This window comes from Copidosoma floridanum, unplaced genomic scaffold (genome assembly GCF_036245765.1).
Source record: "Copidosoma floridanum isolate Cflo_tuat_1 unplaced genomic scaffold, Cflo_Japanese_pri ptg000002l, whole genome shotgun sequence".
NCBI classification, from domain to species: Eukaryota; Metazoa; Arthropoda; class Insecta; order Hymenoptera; family Encyrtidae; genus Copidosoma; species Copidosoma floridanum.
In genome coordinates this window covers 362,171-385,123 of record NW_028321879.1, presented here as the reverse complement: position 1 = coordinate 385,123, position 22,953 = coordinate 362,171, and the positions used below count along the sequence as shown (strand labels likewise).

Sequence of the window (22,953 nt, the reverse complement as noted above, 5' to 3'; positions counted from 1 at the left end):
TAAATAGTTCACTCGGAGGTTTCTGGGATTGCTTTTCAATAATCTGCTATTAAAGTTTGCAAATACTAGATAACTAAAATTGATGGACCAATATAATGGACGAAAATTAACAAATTTCTCTAATTCTGTATATTGGTGGATATTAATGTATAGAATATTGGTTAGCTTTGTGTGATTCCATTAGAAGAAAGCCTATCTGGTATTAACCTGATTTCTATTTGATAATTACATTACTATCATAAGATAATCATCATAGAAATATCGTTAGGTGATAATTAGCTGAGTAACAGGAGATAACCATGCGAAAATCGGGTACATATCAGATTAATTTTATGCCAAAATCTAAGGTAATAATCAGCTGACTATAATCTATTGCTCTGTAACCAGGATGTATTAGAATGTTTATTTTCTGAATTTTTCTAGTTATTTTCTGACAAGCTTTTTTGAAGGGGTTTTTTATGGAATTGTTTAGTGATCTTTATTTTTTAGTGTGATTGACTATTTAAGCTCAGAGTAACTACCATTTTGATCAAAGTCTCGTAAGTTTTACATTGCTGTAACTGTTATCAAAAAGGAATCTTCCAGACACTTATTAGTTTAAATAAGAATATAATTTACTGCCACTTTTTTTAGTACAGTACATTTTAATGTAGTAACAATGAAGTTTATCTAAGTAATTAAAAAAGGCTACTTTTTGTTATCAACACATAATATGCGCATACTTTTAAAAATTCTAGTACTCTCAACTTAATAAAATTACGATGATATTTACACGATTTACTTAACATACGAACACCCACGATATATTTATGGAGGATAAAGATTGGGTGAGGTTCCGGAGAGAAATGAGGTGCCTCCATGTCCAGGAACAAGAAGAGGAGCACTGGGTCGCGAAGGGAGACTCTCGGCAGAAAGTAAAAACAAAACCTTATTCAATACAAGGCTTTGGGCAAGGTTAATGTGGTCGTGCTCAAACCTGTTGTCCAGTTCTGTGAATTGACTGAGGGCAGATCTGTTGTGACGGCTGACTTTAGAAGTTTGGCAGAGTACGCAGGTCCTTCACCAAGCAGAAACATCCTTGCGCACTCCTGGCCTAACGTACTTCTGTGTGATAGTACGGGCGGTGGTCTTGATTCCTGGGTGAGATAAGTTGTGTATTACCTTAAAGGCCATGCGGCGAAGTCCTGCAGGCAGGTAGGGTCTGACTATGTTGTAGGCTACATCGCACCAGAGGAAGTGTCCGTCAATGATGAGCTGCTGCAGTTGTAGACTGGAGTCTGTATGCAGACTTGGCAGTTCGATATCGGTGGCTTGTGCTGCTGTGATGGTCTCCAGACTGAGGTGGCAGGGCAGTGAGATTGATGCAGTGACAGCAGCTGGCTCGGTGCCTGTGTTGTCATTGACTACAGTCTCGGGATCAGAACTGGACACAGCAGTGGGTTGCAGGGGGTCGTTCTCGGGCAAGCATGCACGAAACAGTGCATCTGCGACGACGTTGTCCTGGCCTCGAGCATGTATTAATACGGCGTTAAACCAGAAGATGAGTTCAAAGCAGCGAACTTGTCTTGGCGTGGCTTTGTCGGAGCGTTACTGGTGTGCAAAAATCAGTGGGCGGTGATCCGTGAACGCAGTGAACGTGCGGCCTTCTAGGATTCTTTAAAAATGCTTTATGGCAGCGCTGATTGCCAGCAGTTTGCGATCGAAGGTGCTGTAGAGGCGCTGCGTCAGGTCCAATTTTCTTGAGAAGAAACCTAGTGGTTGCCATGCACCGTTTTCTTCTTGTTGTTCTAGTGCTGCACCGATGGCCAGATTTGAAGCGTTGGTCCCTAGGGCTAGGGGTGCACCTGGACGCAGGAAGGTGTTGCAGGTTGCTTTAACGATGGAGTCCTTGCAGGATTGAATGGCTTGTTCTGCTGCAGCTGTCCAGGAAAGTTTCTTCTTCTCAGTACGGCCTTTAAGCAATTCGTGGAACGGTGCTTGTAAGTCAGCGGCATGTGGAATGCATGGCCTATAACAGTTGAGCATTTCCAGAAACTGGCAAAGCTCTGCGGCATCAGTTGGCTTGGGAAAGTTTCTGATTGCCGTGACCTTGGTATCTGGAGGCTGAAAACCGTCTTCAGAGACTCGAAAACCCAGGTAGAGAACTTGCGGATTTCCGACGGTGCACTTTTCTCGGTTGACCTTAAGTTGGGCATCTCTAAGAGCTGTGAAAAGTTGCCAAAGGTGGCCTAGATGTTCCTCATGTGAAAAGGAAGCGACGAAAATATCATCGATATATGCCTTGGTGAATGGCAGTTTGCGCAGAATGTGGTCGATTAATCGTTGCATTGACTGGGCTGAGTTCCCCATACCTAGTGAAGTGCCCAAGAACTCGAATAGGCCAAATGGCGTTGTTACTGCAGTTTTTTCGATGTCGGCCTCGGATACTGGTATTTGATAAAAAGCTTTTTGTAGGTCGACCGTTGAGAGCACTTTGCCTGGACTTTCCTGTCGCAAGTCCTGTATAATAGACAAAGGATACATATCTGGTATGGTCTGCAAGTTTAGTCTGCGGTAGTCGCCTGTTACACGGAAGAAGCCATCCTTTTTGCGAACTAGCTAAAGAGGGCGGGCCCATTGGCTGTTGGACGGACGAATGATGCCCTTGTCCAACAGTTCATTGAAAACTTTTTGGGCTGCTGCCAGGCGCTCACCTGTTAGTCTCCTGGGACGTTCGGTGACTGGTGGGCCGGTAGTGACGATAGTGTATTTCACTGGCAGGTTGGAAAACTGCACTGGGCTGCTTGAAGCGTCAAAGAGATCGGCGAACTCGGTGAGCAGAGCTGCGTAGTGCAGGGCCAGGGGGTCGTCCGTTGGAGTTTCAAGAGCGGAGACTGAATGTAGATCCGTCGTTTTGGCAGAGCAGTTAGTGGTCAGGTTAGTGTATGGGTCGACAAGCTTCCGTTGCTTGCAGTCTAGCAGGAGGCCATGCCGGGCCAGAAAGTCAGCGCCTAGGATTGCTGTAGACACGTCAGCCAATATGAAGTCGCGTTGTAGATCTCGCCACAGGCTAAGGTTAAGAGTAAGGTGCACTTTGCCGTACGTCGAGATGGGTGCGTGATTGGCAGCATACAGCACGAGGGGTTGTTGGACTTCTGGTCGCCTGGACAGAGCCTTGGGCAGCAGAGAGACCGAGGAGCTGGAGTCGACTAAAAATTGTATGCGTAAACGAGAATAAAAAATATGCAGGCGTGTGGTGGAACCCGTTTGGGCCTCTGTTGCCTGAACCGGAGGCGGGCCAATTGGTTTTCCTGTGTTGGTGGAATAAAATTGCACGGGGTGGTGCAGCGCTCTGCTTTGGCACCGAATCTTCGGTGGTACGAGCAAATACCTGGGATGACTGAGGGGGGGCTGAGTGGCCTCGACGGTTGCCAGACGTTGAGCGGTCATGGTTTCGGCCTCGCTGTTGGCCTTGGGCAGGTGGTGCCTGGGTTTGTTGAACCGTTAGCTGGGAAACAGCTGCTCTGAGCGCTGCAATTTCTTGAAGCAGGTCCGAGTTGTTCGTGTTGGGCGGGGTGTAAGGCGACTTGGAGATAGCCATGACCGTGTCTCCAGTTTTCACAAGCATGTCGGCTGCCTTGGCAAGCTCGTCCATTGACGCTGTTTTGAGGATGCTTAGAAGCATGGCAGCGGCTTGTGGAAGCGAGTCTAGCCATTTGACTTTCAGGATCTCATCGGTTACTTTATTACCCGCGAGGTTTTTCATTTTTCGCCACAGTGCTGAGAGTTTATAATCACCGAGAGAAATACCTGAGAGCAGTTGATGGAGCATTTTTTCAGCGGAGTCCGTGGTGCGTGACAAAATGGCGTCTTTGAGCGTCTTGTACTTTTGATCATCCGGTGGGGGGTTAATAATGTCTATAACCTCCGTGGCTGTCATCTGGTCAAGTGCGCTGACGAGGAGGTTGAATTTCGCGTTATCATCCGAGACGTTGCTTGAAGCCATCAAACACTGTGCTTGAGTGAACCATGGCCTTGGGGCGTTGCGCCAAAATCGTGGTAGATCACATTTTGTTGCTGCCATGACTTTTTCTGGTGATGTACTTTCGTTGCTTGGGCGCGTTTTTGACTCGTCGTATTCGGTAGACGAGTTTGTGTCATGCGAGGTGTTGGGTGCAGGTGCCGATGGTTCATTATTTTTGGGGGGCGGGGGCCCTGTTGCCTCGGGCAGCGAGAGCGAAGGCAAAAATGTCGGTGGTTGGCCGGACGTGGGGGTGGTTTCAGATCTGTAGAGCGAACGCGTGGAGTTAAAAATTGCGGTACTATCCTCGAAGGACGTGCCAGGAATACCTTGAAGTTGCAGCGAGGTTCTCGTCTGTGTGTCTCCACTGCCACCTGCGCGGCCGCGTCCTTTTGAGAGGGGTGCATGGCTTACGTCAGGCCCAAGATGGCCGCCTTATTCGACAACATGTGCTTGCCTCGTGTTAAGCCTTATTTTTTTTTGTACAGCACACACTCACTTAATCTTCAGTCCCCTAATTTTCACTTGATCGGAGTCACCACCATGGGGGATGAAAATTGGGTGAGGCTCCGGAGAGTAATGAGGTGCCTCTGTGTCCAGGAACATGAAGAGGAGCACTGGGTCGCGAAAAGAGACTCTCGGCAAACAGTAAAAACAAAACTTTATTTAATACAAGGCTTTTAAAGGCGCAACGTCCGTCTCCGGAGACGGCGTAGGCAGGAAAGAAAAACTAACTGTTGTACGTGAATGGTGCCTTGCTGCTGCTGCTCTATCTCCTTCTATCTCCCGCAGCTGAGGCGACAAACGGTAGGGTTGGATTGGCTTGGGTTTCCTTGCAGTTAGAAGAGGACACGAGGTATCAGCTACTGCTTGCACCTTGAGTGTGCGGCTGGTGAGCACTGCTGAGTTGCCACATATTCATACACCTAAGAGCAAGAGACAAAGTACTTTTTCCCACATATAAACCAGAAGTAAACCAATAATCATTGCACCTTGGGTACGTTATGATACTACATGAGTTATTTCCAAATAATAACTAACTGTTTAAAGTCATTGATCCTGGAAAAACCTTAATAAATATTTCCACGAAGTTTCTTGTAACTTATCCAAGAATCAATTGAAAAATCTATTGTGTTTGGTAAAATCAGTTTAACATTCTTGTACTTCAAGCATAGTAATAAAATATTCGTTGTCAACCATCTTAAAAATCCTCCATTAAGAACTTAACCCAAGATTAGAGGAATTTTTCAATTTTCTTCCACTTTACTGAATCAGCCGTTTTGAATTTGCAAATTATAAAAGTAGATTATAACTCATCAACCCCAATAACCCTCGCATAACGATTGTTGCGCGAATTTGAGAACTTTTGAACATGGATTAGTTCTTTTTCAATATTTTAATGATACAATTAAACATAATGTGTACCATATCTATAATAGTTTTTAATTGTATTGCTTGATAGGCCATCTAATAAATGATTTTTGATTGAATCGGCAAATATTACGATTTTTTGACTTTTGAGGTTAGCTTGAAAAATTTGGGATCGTAAATTGAAATTCGGGTGCCACAGACATCTTACAAATGATTTTAACTTGATATAAAAAAAAAAAATTATTAAAATCGGTGGAAGATAGTGGTCTCTAAGAACTCTTCAACGAAGAACGTGCTTTTTCTTCCTCTGTGTGATAGTACTATGATCGTCACGTCTTCGGTTTTCTGCCACAGTCGAGAGCTTTTGGATTTACTTGTTCACCTACGTGTGTATCATATAAATTATATAATTGTAAGTATATAATTGAGTGTATTTTCTTGTATTAGTAGCCACAGAAGACATGTTAATCGCCACGAGGTAAATGTACCAATGCTTGGCTACCAAAAAGTTGGTTCCAAAGCCTAGCCACCATTACCATTAAGCGATTTGCACAAATTTCTGCAGCTGTAATAAATTTTTTTGTAATGTTCACACTCAGAAATTATATACACTTAATGGGTACTCAAGCACCCATCACCTAATGACCCAGGACCTTTACTGACCACTTAATAATTGTTGAAAATAAATTTTAAATAACACAAGCACCGATCACCTAGTAAGCCAGTGTGTTTACTGGCCACTTTATTATTAATAAAAATAACTATTAAACAACACAAGCATCTATCGTCAGTTAATCCAGAGCGTTTACTGACTCCTTAATTATTAATAAAAATAAATCAAAAATAATTCGAGCACCTATCACAAGATTACTTGGGGCGTTTACTAGCAAGTTTGTTATCAAAAGAATAAATACTTGATAAAACGAGCACCTATCGCTTAATAAATCGTAGCTTTTACTGACCACTTGATAATAATTTAAAATAAATATGAAATAACACAAATTCCTTTCACCATATTAGTTGGGGCGTTTACTTGCTATTTTGTTATTAATCAAAATAAATAAAAAACACAAACCTTTTTTACCAGATGACTACATGATAACCAAAAACAGGGGCGTTAACTGGTTACTTTTTCATAATTGAAAATATATTAATAATAACACAAGTCCCTTTTACCACATGACCCAAGAATTTTATTTTTAAGTTTATTATTTACTAGCCTGTTTATTATTAACAGAATGAATAATCAATACCAGAACCTTTTGCTAGGTAACCTGAGACCTTTACTGGTCTTTTTTATTATTAATGAAATAATTGATTTATAATGTGAGTATTATTAACTCAATAATCTGGAACGCTTATTGGCCACTTAGATTCTTATTCAAGCACTGATTAAGTAGTAAACCTCTAAGTGACGTAGTAAAAGGCACTTATAAAAACAAGCATTACTTAAATCATCATTCATAAAAGGGACTGAGTGCCTTAAGTGACCAAGTGATACGCTTTTATATTATAACGTAAATACTTATAATGGCTCTGAAAAGGACCAGTAGTAATACTTTTAGCTATTTTTTATAAATATTCTTGATGACTGCTGATTTCTGCTGGCTGTCTGGGTAGCTTCACTCTAGTCCTTAGAGTATCTGCGTGGACGGAGACTGTGCTAAAGGAAGGTACAGCACTGACCAAAGAATATCTTGTTTTCAGAATAATATCCATATAACCAGATAACCAACCAGATAATCCAGATAACCAACCGCTCGTTGGTAGTTGGGAAAGTGAGCCTGAAGAATTTCTTCTCTGTGGATATGCCGTTGCTACGAACCACTGAGGAGGCTGTTGTGGCTGCCTGAATTTAGGGTTGTTCTCCCTGGCTTGCTGCTGTAGTGTAATCTACTCTGATAGCAGCAGCAGGTCCGGTAAAAGAATAGCCATAAAACCCCAAATTGCTAGAGCAGATTGAGCTCTGGCTAGACATCTGCTAGTATTTTGCCAGAAATGTTTGTCAAACTTGCGGGAAATTGAAATTGACTATATGGAGCAAGACGCAGAACCCCAGATAACTCGCCATAATTTTATACACAATAACTTAATAAAAAAATGTCAAGCTATTAAACCCTGTTATGATCGGAATTGTTTAGAGTATGGTCTTAACTATTTTCTTTAAGTGTAGTTCGTGGGTCTCTTAGTATTCAGCTCGTGAGCTTTATTTAATTTTTTTTAATGAATAATAATCTTTATTTAAATAATATGGGTAATTTCAATTAGTGTATTCCTTTATGAAAGCAATTTAATAATAATTTGGTCTTTTAAATACAATTTACTTGGGTCACTTTGAGAAGGTTAGGCGTTTATTTTATGACTGATAATTAACTTACATCTATCACTGATTGTTGTTACTGCTGCTTCAGAGTTCCCTAATGCTTCGTGCAGTAACTTCCAGTGTTTCCTTAAACTACACAAATGAGTTCGTGACCACTAAGATGTTAGGATTTCTGCATTCTCTGCTATCGCTGAAACCACTTTCAGTGGGCTTCCTTTACTGTACCCAGCTCCTTAGCGTAGTCTGATACTTCATGTTCTCGATACGCACTCAAGTAGCCTCAGCCAACACGTTATGCCTTACGTGTATAAGGTACTCACGAGTCGCGACAGTCAAGAGTTGACTAAAACCTTAGAGGACAGGTGACAGACATAAATAGAACGATTTTTCCTCTTAATGGTGCGTTTTTATAGCATCAGAGCGAGTAAAAGTGGCCTTTGGTTGAATTAGGTCAACCAATGAGCGATGTTCTTGCAAACTAAGTTGACAGCAAAATAGAAGCTGTCACGCTAATGTTGCATGTTATAATTTCACATATTAAGAAATAACAATACAACAGTACTAATCGCATTTTTCTGACAAGTGCGATTGATTTTTTTGGATTTATAATGATGAAAGCTTACATCAGCAATATAAAAGCACCAAATACAAGTTTAGTTGTGACAGTAACCTTAAAAATTTTGAAATTAATTCTTCTGGGGATTTTACAATCAATTTTGCATATAATTAAGTAACGTGTGAATTACAAATTTTAAATTAGTACACATTACCAGAATTAAACAATTAATGAGCAAGTAACTATACATTCATACATATATGTATTCTTACAACGAGGCTGGCCGTATTCTATGTCAACATATCATGAAGCATTCACCTTCAAGCTCATACACACACGCACACACATAAGCGACGTACGAGCTCCTCTTATCATATGAGCTTGCTTTACATTCACAATACGTCTTATCTGAATTTAATGGACCGACAGCTTTAAGTTATAATATAGTTCATATCCACTCGGAATGTAACAACCCAATAACCCAACGTGCCTATTAGTAGTCTCACAAGCTTAAATGATTAATAAAATACATTAAAGAATGCAGGCATGATTACCACCAAACCCAGGGTGCTTACTGGTCGCTTTATTTATTAATCAAATAAAAAAAATAATGCAAGCACCAATCACCACACAACTTGGCGCACTGTCTGATCACTTTATTTAATAATCAAAAAAATTAAATAATGCAATCAACAATCACCAAACAAACCAGGGCACTTTCTGGTCGATTTGTTAATTAATAGAACAACAAAAGCGCCAATCACCGCACAACCCAGGGCGTTATTAAACTATTAAGTTGCTTTTTTTACAAATCAAATAAATAAAATAACGCAAGCGACAATCACCATACAAACCGGGGCGCTTTCTAATCACGGTGTTGATTAATAAAATAACAAAGTCACCAATCACCTCACAATCCAGGGCGCTTTCTGGTTACATAAATTATTAATCGAATTCATAAAGCAACCAGCAAGCAACCAGGGTTGTGTAATGATTGGCGCTTGCGTTATTAAAGTTGTAATTTGTTGATTATCACAATGATGAGTAAACACCCCGGGTTGTGTGGTGATTGTCACTGGTGTTGCTTTATTTATTTATTAAACAAGTAAAGCAACTAGTAAGCATCCTGGGTTGTGCAGTGGATAGTGCTTGCGTTAATTTATTAGTTTGATTAATGAATAAAGCGACAAAAAAACGCTCTGGGTTGTGTAGTTATTGGCGCTTGTGTTATTGTTTACTGTAATTTATTAATTATCACAATGACCATTAAGGGCCCCGAGTTGTGCGGTAATTGGCGCTTTTGTAGTTGTTCATTGTAATTTATTAATAATTACAATAACCATTCAGTACCCCGGGTAGTCTGATGATTGGCACTTGTTTGGTTTATTAATTAACGAAGGAATCATTAAGTGCCCCAGGTTGTGTGGTGATTGGCGCTTGTGTTGTTGTTTATTTGTTGATTATGACAATAATCATTAAGCGCCTCTAATTTTGTGGTGATTGTCGCTTGTTTACTTTATTAATTAACAAAGGGGCTAATGAGCGACTCGGGTTATGTCATGGTTGGAGTATGTTTATTTTATTGATTACCAAAGCGACCAGTAAGCACCCTGGATTGTGCGATGTTTGGAGCTTGTTTATTTCATTAATAAACAAAGGTACTATTAAGCGCCCCAGGTTTTGTGGTAATTAAAGCTTGTTTATTTTGTTAATAAACAAAAGGACTATTAAGCACCCCAGATGGTGCGATGATTGAAGCATGTTTATTTTATTAATTACCAAAGTGACTACTAAGCACCCCGGGTTGTGCGATAATTGGAGCTTGTTCATTTTATTAATTAATTAAGCGACCAGTAAGCAATCTAGGTTGTGCGATAATTAATGCTTGTTTATTTTATCAATTACCAAAGGGACCGTTAAGCAACTCAGGTTGTGTGGTGATTGGCGCTTGCTTATTGTATTAATTAACAAATAGACTATTAAGGTCTTTGGGTTGTGTGGTGATTGGAGCTTGTTTATTGTATTAATTAACAAAGCGACCTGTAACCAACCTGGGTAGTGCGATGAGTGGTGCTTGTTTATTCTTTTAGTAATTAAAGGGACTATTAAGTGCCTCGGGATGTAAGATAATTGGCGCTTGTTTATTGTATTAATTAACAGATGAACCGTTGAGCTTCCTTAGTTGTGTGGTGATTGGAGCTTGCTTATTTTATTAATTAACAAAGCGACCATTAAACGCCCCAGGTTATGTGGTGATTGGCGCTTGTTGTGTTTTTTAAAATTACAAAGCGACTAGTGAGCGCACTGGATTGTCTGGCGATTGGGGATTGCGATATTTTATTCATTCGATTCATAAATTAAACGACCAGAAAGCACCCAGGTTTATGTGGAAATTAGCGCTTGTTGTATTTTATAAATCAACAAAGGGACTATTAAGCGCCCTGGGTTGTGCGGTGATTGGCCCTTACGTTATATAATACATTCTAATAATTATCAAAGCTCGTGATAGTGCTAACGGGTGCGTTGGGTTATTGGGTTAAATAGCTTGGAATTTATTTTTTAAATAATTGTGTATGAAATTTATTTATATATGTATATTTTATTTAATGGCAGGTTTCTTCGATTTTACTTCAACCTCACTTAGCGAATTCCACGAGCACCCTTGGTTACCATATGACAGGCACTGGTGTTATTAGTCATTTTTTTTAATTAAAGACAAAGTGGCTCGTAAATGCCTCGGGTCATTCGATTATGAGGGCTTCTTATGAATTATGTATTATCTTGATAATGAACTTGCTTGTGAACGCCCCGGGTTATTTGGTGAAAGGGGCTCGTGTTACTATTGATTTATTTTTATTGATAACAAAGTGGACAGTAAATGCCCTGGGTCATCTGGTGAAAGAAGCTTATGTTATTAATAATTTGTTTTTATTGATAGTTAAGAAGTCAGTAAACGCTCTGAGTCTTCTGGTGAAAGGGACATTTATTATTTACTATTTATTTATAATGACTCTCAAGTTGCCATTGAACACCCTGAGTTAACAGGTGATAGGTGCTTGTGTTATTAAGTATTTATTTTCTTGATAATAAACTGGCCAGTAAACGTCCCTGGTCATCTGGTAAAAGGGGCTGGTGTTATTATTTATTTGGTTATATTAATAACAAAGTAGCCAGTAAACACCCTGGGCCATTTTGTAAAAGGGGCATGTGTTACCATTTGTTTATTATTAGTAAAAACAAACTGGCCAGCAAACGTCCTTGATCATAAGGTGATACATGCTTCTGTTACTATTTATTTAATTCATTATATAGTGGCTAGTAAACGCCCCAGGTGGTCTGGTAATAGGAGCTTGTGTTATCATTTAATTATTTTTGTCAACAACCAAGTGGCCAGTAAATGCCCTGGATCATTTAGGGAAAGGGACTTGTTGAATGTACATTGATTTATAGCGTCAAATCAGCACTGATTTAAGTAAATACTAGTAATTAACTTCGAAATAATGTTTTTCTTATTTTAACATTGCAGTTGCAGATCTAATAAATTAGTCTAAAGTTTATAAATTTTATGCTGTCCGATCCATAGTAAATCAACGTTGATTCAGCACTTAATCAACCTTGATAAATTGATCCTGAAGCATAGAATCAACATATAATCAACGGTGTCATTCATGACTAATTTCAGCATTGACAAAGCATTGATATTTTTTTCAGGGCAATCAAAAATGTATAGCATCATAGGAAAATTACCTTCTTTGATTTCTGTACATACTCTATCTACGACCATCAGGTGAGATCTTTCCCCTGATGATAATAGATAGGGTATATTCTTGAGTTCAGAGATGTCGATGAGAACAGTAGAATGTATTAGAAATTGCATAAAATAATTAGGCACCCTGTAAGGCTTACCAAACGACTATTAAACGTACATCTATAGGGGCAGAATTAATGTATTAACATAAACTGTAAGAACTGACAGTATTTGGAATTGAGCTACAGTTTTTTTTTTTCTTTAGATTGTTTATAGTACGATCTGACATTTATGAAATAACGTTTAACTTGTGTGTTTCTGTAATTTATTTTTATTGATGACAGTACTTTAATTCACAATAAATCTTATGAGACTATCAATTAGAAATAATAGAAGCTCTGTTTTTGACAAAGTTTCTACTGAAACAGATTTGATAGGATATGTACAAGGTATATTTGTACTATATCTTTAAGCAAGTAAATGTAGCTAATACACCCTTATCAATTTTATATCATATATCGTAATCAGTTATACACTTATGTTCTCAGTCATAAAAACTAATGATTCTTATAAGACTAAAAATAAGTGAGCTGCAGTAAATAATTAAAGATTATGAAATCTTGAAATATTTTATGTAAATAATATACATTTACACATATTATGTAACAAATTATTTTACAAATTACTGTAAGCTCGGTGTAATTACAAAACTTTATAATTATATTTGTTTAGAATTTTTGCATGAATATTACTATTCACTGAGAGACCATAAATTTTGTTCTAGAAATACACCAACGCCAGATATCACAGTCCCATTAACAACATTCGTGTTTATTCCATTAATAACGTTTTTTTGAGCAGGGGTAATTAACATAGTCACATTAGCCAGAGGCACCCAAGCTAATGGAGATGATGATGAATTACTTAGAGGACTACATTGTGGATGATTTTCATTCGCTTGACTACAGTTCTCGTTTTCTATCATCTCTTGTCTTCTAAGATATGCAATTCTGAAACAAATATAAAGGATTTAAATAAACAAATAAATTATTGTATGATAATTTACTGCGTGTATGTCATTATATAGCAAATATTATCAATTTTCAGTAAGAGTAAAGCAATGTAAAAAGTACTTGACTTATAAACTGCAAATCATTTATATGACTTTTTCGAACTATATAATAAAATATCCATGCTAAAATTGACAATAAATTTTAAACTTTGAATTAGCAATTTCAGAAAATAAGCTAGTATAAGCTTACCTATGTGATGATGGTGCTTTACCCGAGTGTCCAGCAAGAGTCCCATTGCACATGTGACAGCGAGCTGCTACTATTTTTTTTTTTTTGCATCATAAACTTCTTTAAACCCTCTCCATTCTCCATGTTTTGGTCTTCCGTTAAACATTCTATAAATTAATATCTCTAGCGATTAATTTATTTGATTAACACATAAACTATCAGCTATACATTATCTATTACTTTTTTTTTAATTGAATTCAAATGGCTACTTCTATTTTTAAATGTCAATGTTGCGTAAGAATTAAAAATTTAATTATAGCTTATAAGTAACTGTAAGGATAGAAAGTTATTTTTCTTAACATTTATGTTGAATTCCCGAGAGGTTATAATATCAATTGATACGGATAAAAATATATTCTTGCATCATAATGCGGTAACCTAATTTGTTGCTGATAAACAGAATAATATTGAAAATTTTACACTCTGGCTTTATTCTCTCAGCTAGTATTTTATAAGCAAAAAAAATAGTTTAGAATTAATTGGAGAGCATTTGCAGTCATCTAAATTAACAAAACTTTCAGAAGTTTTTGAAAGTTTTAAAAACCTCTAAATCTAAAACTCAGGATTTGTTTCCAACCCTGCTACCAGGCAGAAGAGCAAAGAGGACAACGGGTCGCCCTGTCGTACCCCTCTGTGCACCTCTATCTTTTGCGTCCGCAGATCCTTAACCTCAAAAACCGTGCCACTGATAGCATATGTACAGGCTATGTAACTGTTAAAGCCCACCGGCAGGCCGACTTCCTCTAAGATCGCGGATATAGCATGGTGGCTTACACTGTCAAAGGCCTTGGCGAAGTCGAGTGTGGCAACATAGAGTTCCCAAAGCCGTCTGGGTGCGTCCTCTAACAGTGTCGCTAGTGTCGTGATGTTTTCAGCGCGGCCATCATCGAGACATCGCTATCTCACATCTACAATTCCCGCTTCCCTAATGGGGTGGGCGAAAATCTTGTGTAGATGTCTGATGGCTACTGATGCTATGCTGATGGGTCGAAGATCAGCAGGCTGTTCGCTCAATGCCTTCTAAGAAAGAAAAACCGTTCTGCTTACCAACATCTTAGCTGGAAATGCTCCAGCGGCCAACACCACATTGAAGAAGAGGGCTTTCACGCGCGCAGGTACAACTCTCCACATGCGGACGGTCACTCCATCGATCCCTGGGGCCGACGACAGAAGAATGAATATTGCGACGGTCTCTCCGCAGGTTATCGGGTGCCACACGTACGCCAGATCCTCGCGTTTGTTGGCCTTGGTGGAGGAGGAAACGGTGCGGACTCCTGTCTAGGAACGGGCTCCCAGTATGCAGACATTTCCGCTAAGCTAGGAGACCTCACCTTAGGCGTACCATCCATCACCTCTCTCACTGCCCGGCTCATATGTTTCTTAAACATATTCTGAATACGGGCATATTTCCAACAACGCTCCCTCGTTCTGCTTATCGAGGCGATGATCCCTTCAAGGCCTCGGTTGTGCTCTGTAAGGAGACAATCTTGCGTGAGTCATAGTGACGAGCGCTGTGCTGCATTCAACTCAAGCACGTTGGCATCGTGCGCCCGTCTCATCCATGTTACCCACCCGTTTGGCAACCACACCGCGCCTTCAGCCGTTACAAAGTACATGGTCCTACGGATCACGCACCCCCGGTATTGCGATCACCTCAATGCGTACAACGATTTAACGGATGGTTCTACAACTCATCATTGTCTCAGGCTGTTACCCTGAGAGACGGCATAACGGAGTCCCTGTTATTAGGCATAACATGAATGAATTTCGCCACCCAAATTAAATACCGGTAGCAAGATGTATGCACACGAATGGATACCCCTTGCCTGTTGAACCAATCGCATCTCAGCGACTGCCCACTAGAGGCCGACATCAAACGAAGTGGGTACTAGAGCCATCCTGGAAGGGCTCCCACTCCACCCTAGCTTCTCATTACAATTAGACTACTCTAATTACCTAGATGAGTCACGGTCGCGAGTTCTTTCGATACCATCACCACTTCAGAACATCGCTCTGCTTTCAACAAATCAGCGGTACTTAACTTCTCATTCGTTACCCAGTACCACTGGGATTGAGCAGAAGAGTTAAGTTTTCAAGGCAATACCCCTGAAGTACAAGTATTGCCCCGCTGAGTGCTTTTTGCCTACGGAGATAACTTTTGATCACTCCGCGTTTCCCACCAATGCCACTATGAGGCAAGCAATCCCGACTTGGTAGGAGGATTTCAAACAGCTAATAGGCTATTTTTAACCCCTTACCCACCCTAGAACCGATACGGCGTATCTAGACTAGATCAACAGAGTACGCTAATATGTTGTTTTTCCCGCGCTCCAGCCTAAGTCGATGGCAAGGTTATTGGCAAGGAAATATATACGGTTGTGCTCTGTTAAGAGACAATTTTTTTTTTTTTTTTTTTTTCATACCACTCACCAGTCAAGGAAAAATCTTCCAAATACTTCCCCCTTCCATATAGAAGGGGAGTGTGAGATTCGCAAACGGTCCAAGATGTAGCGGACCACCTAGCCAATCGCGCCTACCCACTAAAAAACCCCAGCCCGACTCGTAGTACAAAAAAAAATTTCTTATATTGCGCGAATCACGTCGCGTACGGGAAAGATGCCAACTCCTGACCAGCACTACCCAACCCCAGCACAAGAAAGTCCTTTATCCCGCCGATGGTAAAGTCCCGTCATCTGGTTCCACCTGACCCAATTGGTGGGGCTCTCTTAGAAAACTTTGGTAGTTATACTAGCCCAGAGCCTCTTTGAGAGCCCCATTTCTAGCAGGAAGTTTACGGAGGCGGACAACCATACACCTCTCGAAAAGAGGGTGCACGAAGAGAAGTCTATCTGTACATCACAATCTTTTTTGACGTACTTTACTACATCAGGACTCCCAGCGTAGTAGCGACTCTTTCTCTCGTGCGCGTCATCCAGAGCTGTTGCTCCGCTTACCACCTGCACGTCAACCACACACACCCGCCCACTCTTCTCAGCCACGATATCGAGTTTTCTTCGACCTATTGCTGTAGCAATTGATGGCTCCTGAGCAACTGTCCAGCCCTTGTCACAAAGGGTGGCTGACAACACCTTACATACGGCATCGTAACGCTTAAAGCGTCCACCGTGCATCCGGTGACATGCCTGGATGCCATGAGCAGCTGTCTAATTTACTTGACATCTAGCTCGGCATTTTACGTCAACCGATTCCCTTCGGACACCACGCGATGTGCTAATTAGCGTTGGCAGACAGTCAATTCGTACATGAAAGTACTGGACGTAGTCACACACTGGCACCCCCAAGCTCCCAGCATCGATCAAGCCATTAGACACATTTTCTTTCCGACACTCGCGTAACTCGCAACTATCGACCAAGTTGTACAGGCGGTCTCTCCACCACTTTGCTCTTTTCCCCACTGTATCTAGCCTAACACCCTCGCGGGTGATAGCCCTTCCAGCCCACGTGAGACGCTTTTGGACCCACGGGGTTTGAACGTTAGCCCCTACCGCGAGAAGAAAAGAGTCTACCATGCTTTTCAGTCTTGAATATAGAAAACCTGGCACGGTAGTAGCAAAGGATGGGATTCTTAGACCGCCATCTTAGAAGGGAGTGTGAAAGTATCCAACAGCCGTATCTGCTGGAAATCAGAGCCATCTGCTAACCGTATGCCTTACCTGAATGTCGAGAGCCCTGAGATTCTCGACAGTTACTCCAGTCAATACTAACTTATGGTAGTATCAGGGTATCAAAAAGCAGCGTAAGATTTTAAGACGCTGTTGTGGTTTGAGAAGAGCTCTCATGATCCTATCCAGCTCACTTGTCAATGTGGCGCTGGCCCGCTTCTGACCAATAGGCCTGAAATCCACTCCTAAATAGCGCCACTCCGTGGTTGGAGTGAGCTGATGTATAGGCAAGCCATCTACTAGATATAATCGTGGAGTGTACAGGACCTTATACTTCTTAGTTTTGCCAGCGGGCACTATTCACAGAGCTAAGCACTTAGACTCATTTAACGAGAGCCACACTCGAGCCCGTTATCCTCAGCAATCAGGAGAAGCTGGCTCATACCCCTTGTGGTCGAGGAAACGAGCGTGCAGTCGTCAGCGTATGCCAACGCGTTAACTTGGCACTCACCAATGTCGTAGCTGATTCCATCGGGCAAAGCCTTTAACACCCGGTCGACCACCAGGCAGAAGAGCAGAGAGGATAACGGGTCGCCCTGTTGAACCCCTCTTCGTACCTCTATCTTTTGTGTCCACTGATCCTCAACTTTAAGTACCGTGCCACTGATAGCATATGTGCGAGCTATACAAGTGTTAAAACTCGCAGGCGAGCCGGCCTCTCCCAGTATGGCAAAGATAGCATGGTGGCTTACGCTGTCGAAAGCCTTCGCAAAGTCGAGCGTGGCAACATAAAGTTCCCGAAGTCGACTCCGCGCGTCCTCCAACAGTGCAGCGATTGCAGTGATATTTTTTATACAGCCGTTATCAAGGCATCACTGCCTCACATCTATGATCCCTGCTCTCCTGATTTGGTGGGCGAGGATCTTATGCAGATGTCTGACGGCTACCGATGCTATACCGATAGGTCGAAAATCAGCAGGTTGTTCACTCACCGCTTTTTTAGGGAGAAACACGGTTCTGCTCACCAGCATTTCAGCTCGGAATGCTCCAGCAGCAAGCACTATATTGTTGAAGAGGGCTTTCACGCATGCAGGTGCAGCCCTCCATACATGGACGGTCATGCCATCAATCCCTGGGGCCGACGACAGAAGGATTGATACTGTGACGGTCTCTTCGAAGGTTATCGGGTGCCACACGTACGCCAGATCTTTACGTTCATGCGGCCTTGATAAGGGAGGAAACGGTACGGACTCTTGTCTGAGGATAGGTTCCCTGTATGCAGACATTTCTTCTTTACCAGGAGACCGCACCTAAGGTGTCCCATCCAACACCTCTCTTGCTGCCCGGGTCATATGTTTCTTAAACATATTCTGCACACGAGCATATTCCCGACGTCGTTCCCTCCTTTTGTTAGCTGGTGTGCTCCTCCCATCCCTTCAAGGCCTCTGCGATGCCCTGTAAGAAGGAAGAAATACCAAAATATACCAGTCGAAAAGCTAAAGATTGACTTCCTCACCAGAGTGCAAGATTTTAGCCAACCCTACCAGCTTTTCGAAATGCCAACCGTTAACCTGCTCAACTACGGGAATAAGATCCCGAACTGCTGAGGGTATGCTCGCACTCTAGTCACTCCATCTCACAGTGGCCTGACACTGACGTGGCGACGCAGGCAAAACCTCTTTGACAGCCGATTCGTATTCGGAAGACAAATCGCTCACAGCACATGCTTTTTCTGCAGGTGCCAGTTGTACAGCCCGAATATCCTGTATGGCAGCCTCTACAAGCGCCCTCTACTCTGGATTTCTACGCTGTCCCTTCAAGGCTTCAAGAGTCCTCTCAGGGAACACTTCAAGGAGATGCTGATTCATATATCAAACATCTCCTCTCACTGTAGCGACTGCCTCCTCACGAGCCAGAAAACAGCACTCCTCCGGTGCCCGCCACACCTTCGTCAGGCCCTGGACAATGATCTTCGCATTGACCTCTTCGGGATGAGCACGGCGCCTATGTCCCCCTAAACCGATCTTAGTAGAAAAAGGGTGGCCACATTCCAGGCAGTAAAAATCACCCGCCAGAGTCGAGTCCGGGACCAAAGGATCCGGCTGTGGTAAATCAGGACGCCAGTTCAGGTAGACTCTGCTCAAATAAATCTAAAGACCGGCCGATCCACGGAAATACCGACCACACTCCTGACAATAATTGTCTGGAGGCAAACGCTCAGGTGACATTGGCTGCATTATGTGTGGCTTCTATTGGCAGAGATCTGGTTGGCCTTCTAATAAAACTTCTCGGGATATGGCAGGAGTCTGAACCCTCGACCGGAGACAGGCAGCAACCAGCCTATCGTCAGCAAGGTTAAAAAGAGTCATAGCTACTCCCACCTTATAACCGCGCTTGCTTGGATTTCTTCACGTTGACATTCAGAACACTAGGCAGAAATCAAAATGAGTCATCACCCGCGAGGGCCATAGCAATGCTTTGTTTTAATAAGACAGTCGGATTCTTCTGATCCGTGCCAGTTCTTAGCTGAGCTTTAAATAGCGGCCAGAAAAAACGAACGCAACGGTGAAACCGTCACGTAAGCCTGGCAGTAAGGGAGATCCACGAGAGGCGAAGGCACGGTACCAAGCTCAGTCGCCCTCCGCGACGAAATAACGACACGCGAAGCCTAAACAAAATACACGCGCGCAATACACCACGAAATTAAACCTTGCCAAGGCCCAGCACGTCAGCCGCATCCGCTTCCCGACCAGGCCTGACACACCCTACTCCTCAGAGCCAATCCTTATTCCGAAGTTACGGATCCAATTTGCCAACTTTCCGTACCTACATTATTTTATCGACTAGAGGCTCTTTACCCAGAAGACCTGCTGCGGATATAGATACAAACAAGCGCGACAGATCTACGTGGCTCCCTCCTGGATTTTTAAGGTCTGGAAAAAGATCTGGACACCACTGCAACTGCGGTGCTCTTCGCGTTGCGAACCTTATCTCCCTGCTAGATGTTTCCAAGGGACTCAAACGCTTATGCAGAAAAGGAAACTCATCCTGGATCTCTCGTCGGCGTCGCCAGATCACTTTGGGTTACTTCGACGAACACTCTTGCGAGAGCCCGAATTTTAAGTGGTTACGCTACCGGGTTCCGGAATAGGAACCAGATTCCCTTTTGCCAGACGGGTGTGTGCTGTCAATTATTAAAAAAAAAATAAATTCGAACACCGTCACTGACATAAAATTACTCCTTAGGCTTAGGATCGACTGACTCGTGTGCAACGGCTTTTTACACGAAGCCCTTTTCCACGTCAGTCTTCCAGGGCCTCGCAGAAGTATTTGCTACTACTACCAAGATCTGCACTGATGGTGGCTTCAGGTAGGCTCACGCCCAGATCCTTCTGCGCACACCGCCGCGACCCACCAAAACGTCAGAGCTTCATGACGTTGAAAAATTGCTTTTACAACGCCCCACTTGCCACTGACGGCCGAGTGTAGGCGCAACGCTTCAGCGCCATCCATTTTCAGGGCTAATTGCTTTGGCAGGTGAGTTGTTACGCACTCTATAGCGGATTCCGACTTTTATGGCCACCGTCCTGCTGTCTTAAGCAACCAACGCCGCTCATGATATCCAATAACTGTCAACTTTGGCGCCTTAAGTCAACGTTTGGTTCATCCTACAGCGCCAGTTCTGCTTACCAAAACTGGCTTACTTGGCACTCTATTTCTTTTTTTTTTTGTACATAAATCTTATGGCTTCAATAATTCAGCAAGCCAGAGATCTAACCCATTTAAAACTTGAGAGACGGTTATGGTCGTTTTGGCCCTGAGGCCTCTAAACATTCGCTTTACCAGATAAAACTTGAAATTAATAGTGCCAGCTATCCTAAGGTAAACTTTAAAGGAAACCAGCTACTAGATGGTTTGATTGGGTTTTTGCCCCAGTACCCAGTTCTGACAATTAATTTGCACGTCAGAATTTCTACGGACCTCCATCAGGGTTTACCCTGACTTTGTCCTGACCAGGCATAGTTCACCATCTTTCGGGTCCTAACGTGTACGCTCTTAGTGTGACTTAGCTCGCAATAAGCACAACATGCCCCGGGAGTTCGAATTTGCATTTATGCAAGAATCATTCTTTTAAGGTCTTGGAGCACGAAGCTCACAAACTTTTACTTTCATTGCGCAATTAAGCTTAGTCATTTTAATAATACAAGTCTCAATGACTCGCGTACATGTTGTACTTCTTGGTCCGTGTTTCAAGACGGGTCCTAAAAGTATGCAAAGAAAAGCGTCGCTAACCAGTGATATTAATTAAAAAGTGCTAGGCTTTTCCGAGTTGGTTGGAAAACATTAGCGTTCAAATGAGCCAAGCGCGCATGATAACAGCACAAGGTCCGTTGAATCCGAGTGAGACTCATTCAATCGCCCACCCGAACGGATTCAAAAGTGCAACTCAATACCAATCTTGATTAAAAGTTTCTAATACCACCAGGCAGTCGATTGGGTAAGGGACACTGATGGTCTGCCGTGCTGGTTTGGTATGACAGTCTACCGTACGGGCCGTCAATCGACACCTAACGGGTCGCAACGTCCAACTAGAAGGGAAGTGCAGGCCGGTGTCATCAGACATGACGCAGCGACCACGTGCCCCGAACGCGCTTAATACCTAAAAGCTTCACACGTTTAAGCATCGCGATAACGCGCAACCTAACAGCCACTAACGCTGAATCTCTCCAGTCAAACTTTTGGATTTCTCAGGGTTACCCCAGAACGGTTTAGCGTACTCTTAAACTCTCTCTTCAAAGTTCTCTTCAACTTTCCCTTAAGTCACTTGTTCGCTATTGGTCTCGGTGTCATATTTAGCCGTAGATGGAGCTTATTACCCGCTTCGAGCTGCACTCTCAAGCAACCCGACTCAAAGGAGAAATTCGTCCACGGCGCGCTTCGGTCGCTACGGGCCTGGCACACTCTGCGGGTAAGTGGCCTCGTTCAAGATAGACTTGGACTCAAAGCGACGCCATGAGATGATCAAACTTTTTTAAACACCACATTTTCCAACGGCGGAACTGTGAAATTTAGTCCTGGGCTGTTTCCTGTTCGTTTGCTGCTACTTGGTAAATCCTTGTTAGTTTCTTTTCCTTCGCTTTATAATATGCTTAAAAACAGCGGGTATTCTCGCCTGCTCAAAAGTCGTCTTGATTTATTTTTTTTGTACGATAAAAATTTTGTCTTTACAATGAGCTTTTAAAAATTAATAAGGAGCAATAAAATTTATGTATTCATGTAAAATAATATTAAAAAAAAAAAAATATACAAAAAAAAAATGTAAAAAAAGACGCATTGACCAGATGGCAGTTTCTTTTTTTTTGTCTCTTTCTTTTTTCCTTCCCTTTCTTTACTCCTGCGACGCTAAATTTCATCGTTTTGCTTCCAAAATCGCAACGCAGGAGTGTTTTTGACGATCGTACGGCTTGTCCGGTCCGCTCTTAATTCAATAGTGTTCAGATAAACAATTATTTAATAAGAGCTCCGGGACCTGATTAAACGACGACCCAAAAAAGAGTGGGAAAAAAAATTAAAAAGAATGACAAATGTATTGGCATTAACGTTGCTACTCTAGTCGGTCAAATTTCGAATTCTTGGATTCGTTCGAAATGCGGACCTAAAACACGACAATCAATGTTGACAGTTTTGCGAGTGCTCATCAGTCATCGTTCGCAAAACCATTTAGAAAATTAATGGGTGCGATCTGGCGTTCAACACGACAAATTCAGCACGCGTGACTCGTCAAACCTTGCTTTGTACAAAATTCATTTCATCGATAAGAAAACCAAGACTTTTTCTTTTGAATGTGATAAAAATTTTCAACCCCCGTAAACAACGTTTTTCTATTTGTATAATCGTACAACCATTGACAATCAAATTTTTTATCTTTTATATTTTAATATTCCTTTTTATTTTAAGTGACAGATTTATCTTCGTACGAACGCCCAATTATTTTGTATGTACACTCAGGGTAAACTCTCCAACAGGTCAT

The 22,953-nt window shown here is 41.9% G+C and overlaps 1 protein-coding gene and 1 pseudogene across 1 annotated transcript; both read right to left on the bottom strand.

Annotated features, from left to right (window-relative positions):
- Positions 1–1,059: 1,059 nt before the first annotated feature.
- On the bottom strand, positions 1,060–4,449 carry LOC149375945 (uncharacterized). Its single transcript, XM_089595004.1, has 7 exons — positions 4,415–4,449; positions 3,262–4,265; positions 2,634–3,188; positions 2,352–2,561; positions 1,770–2,204; positions 1,561–1,719; positions 1,060–1,505 (listed from the first exon to the last, which is right to left on the bottom strand). The coding sequence occupies exons 1-7, from the start codon at positions 4,447–4,449 to the stop codon at positions 1,060–1,062; spliced, it is 2,844 nt and encodes a 947-aa protein (XP_089451130.1).
- A 15,314-nt stretch (positions 4,450–19,763) lies between these two features.
- Positions 19,764–22,086, bottom strand: LOC149375944 (large subunit ribosomal RNA; annotated as a pseudogene).
- Between the last annotated feature and the right edge of the window lie 867 nt (positions 22,087–22,953).

What these genes read in the sequence shown, in the direction of transcription:
- LOC149375945 (XM_089595004.1), bottom strand. Translation starts at nt 4,449, where the DNA reads ATGTTGTCGAATAAGGCGGCCATCTTGGGCCTGAC. An exon ending in GTTCTTGGGCACTTCACTAG is followed by an intron (nt 2,205 to 2,351) that starts GTATGGGGAACT and finishes AACTTTTCACAG; the next exon opens with CTCTTAGAGATGCCCAACTT. An exon ending in AGAACAACAAGAAGAAAACG is followed by an intron (nt 1,720 to 1,769) that starts GTGCATGGCAAC and finishes GACCTGACGCAG; the next exon opens with CGCCTCTACAGCACCTTCGA.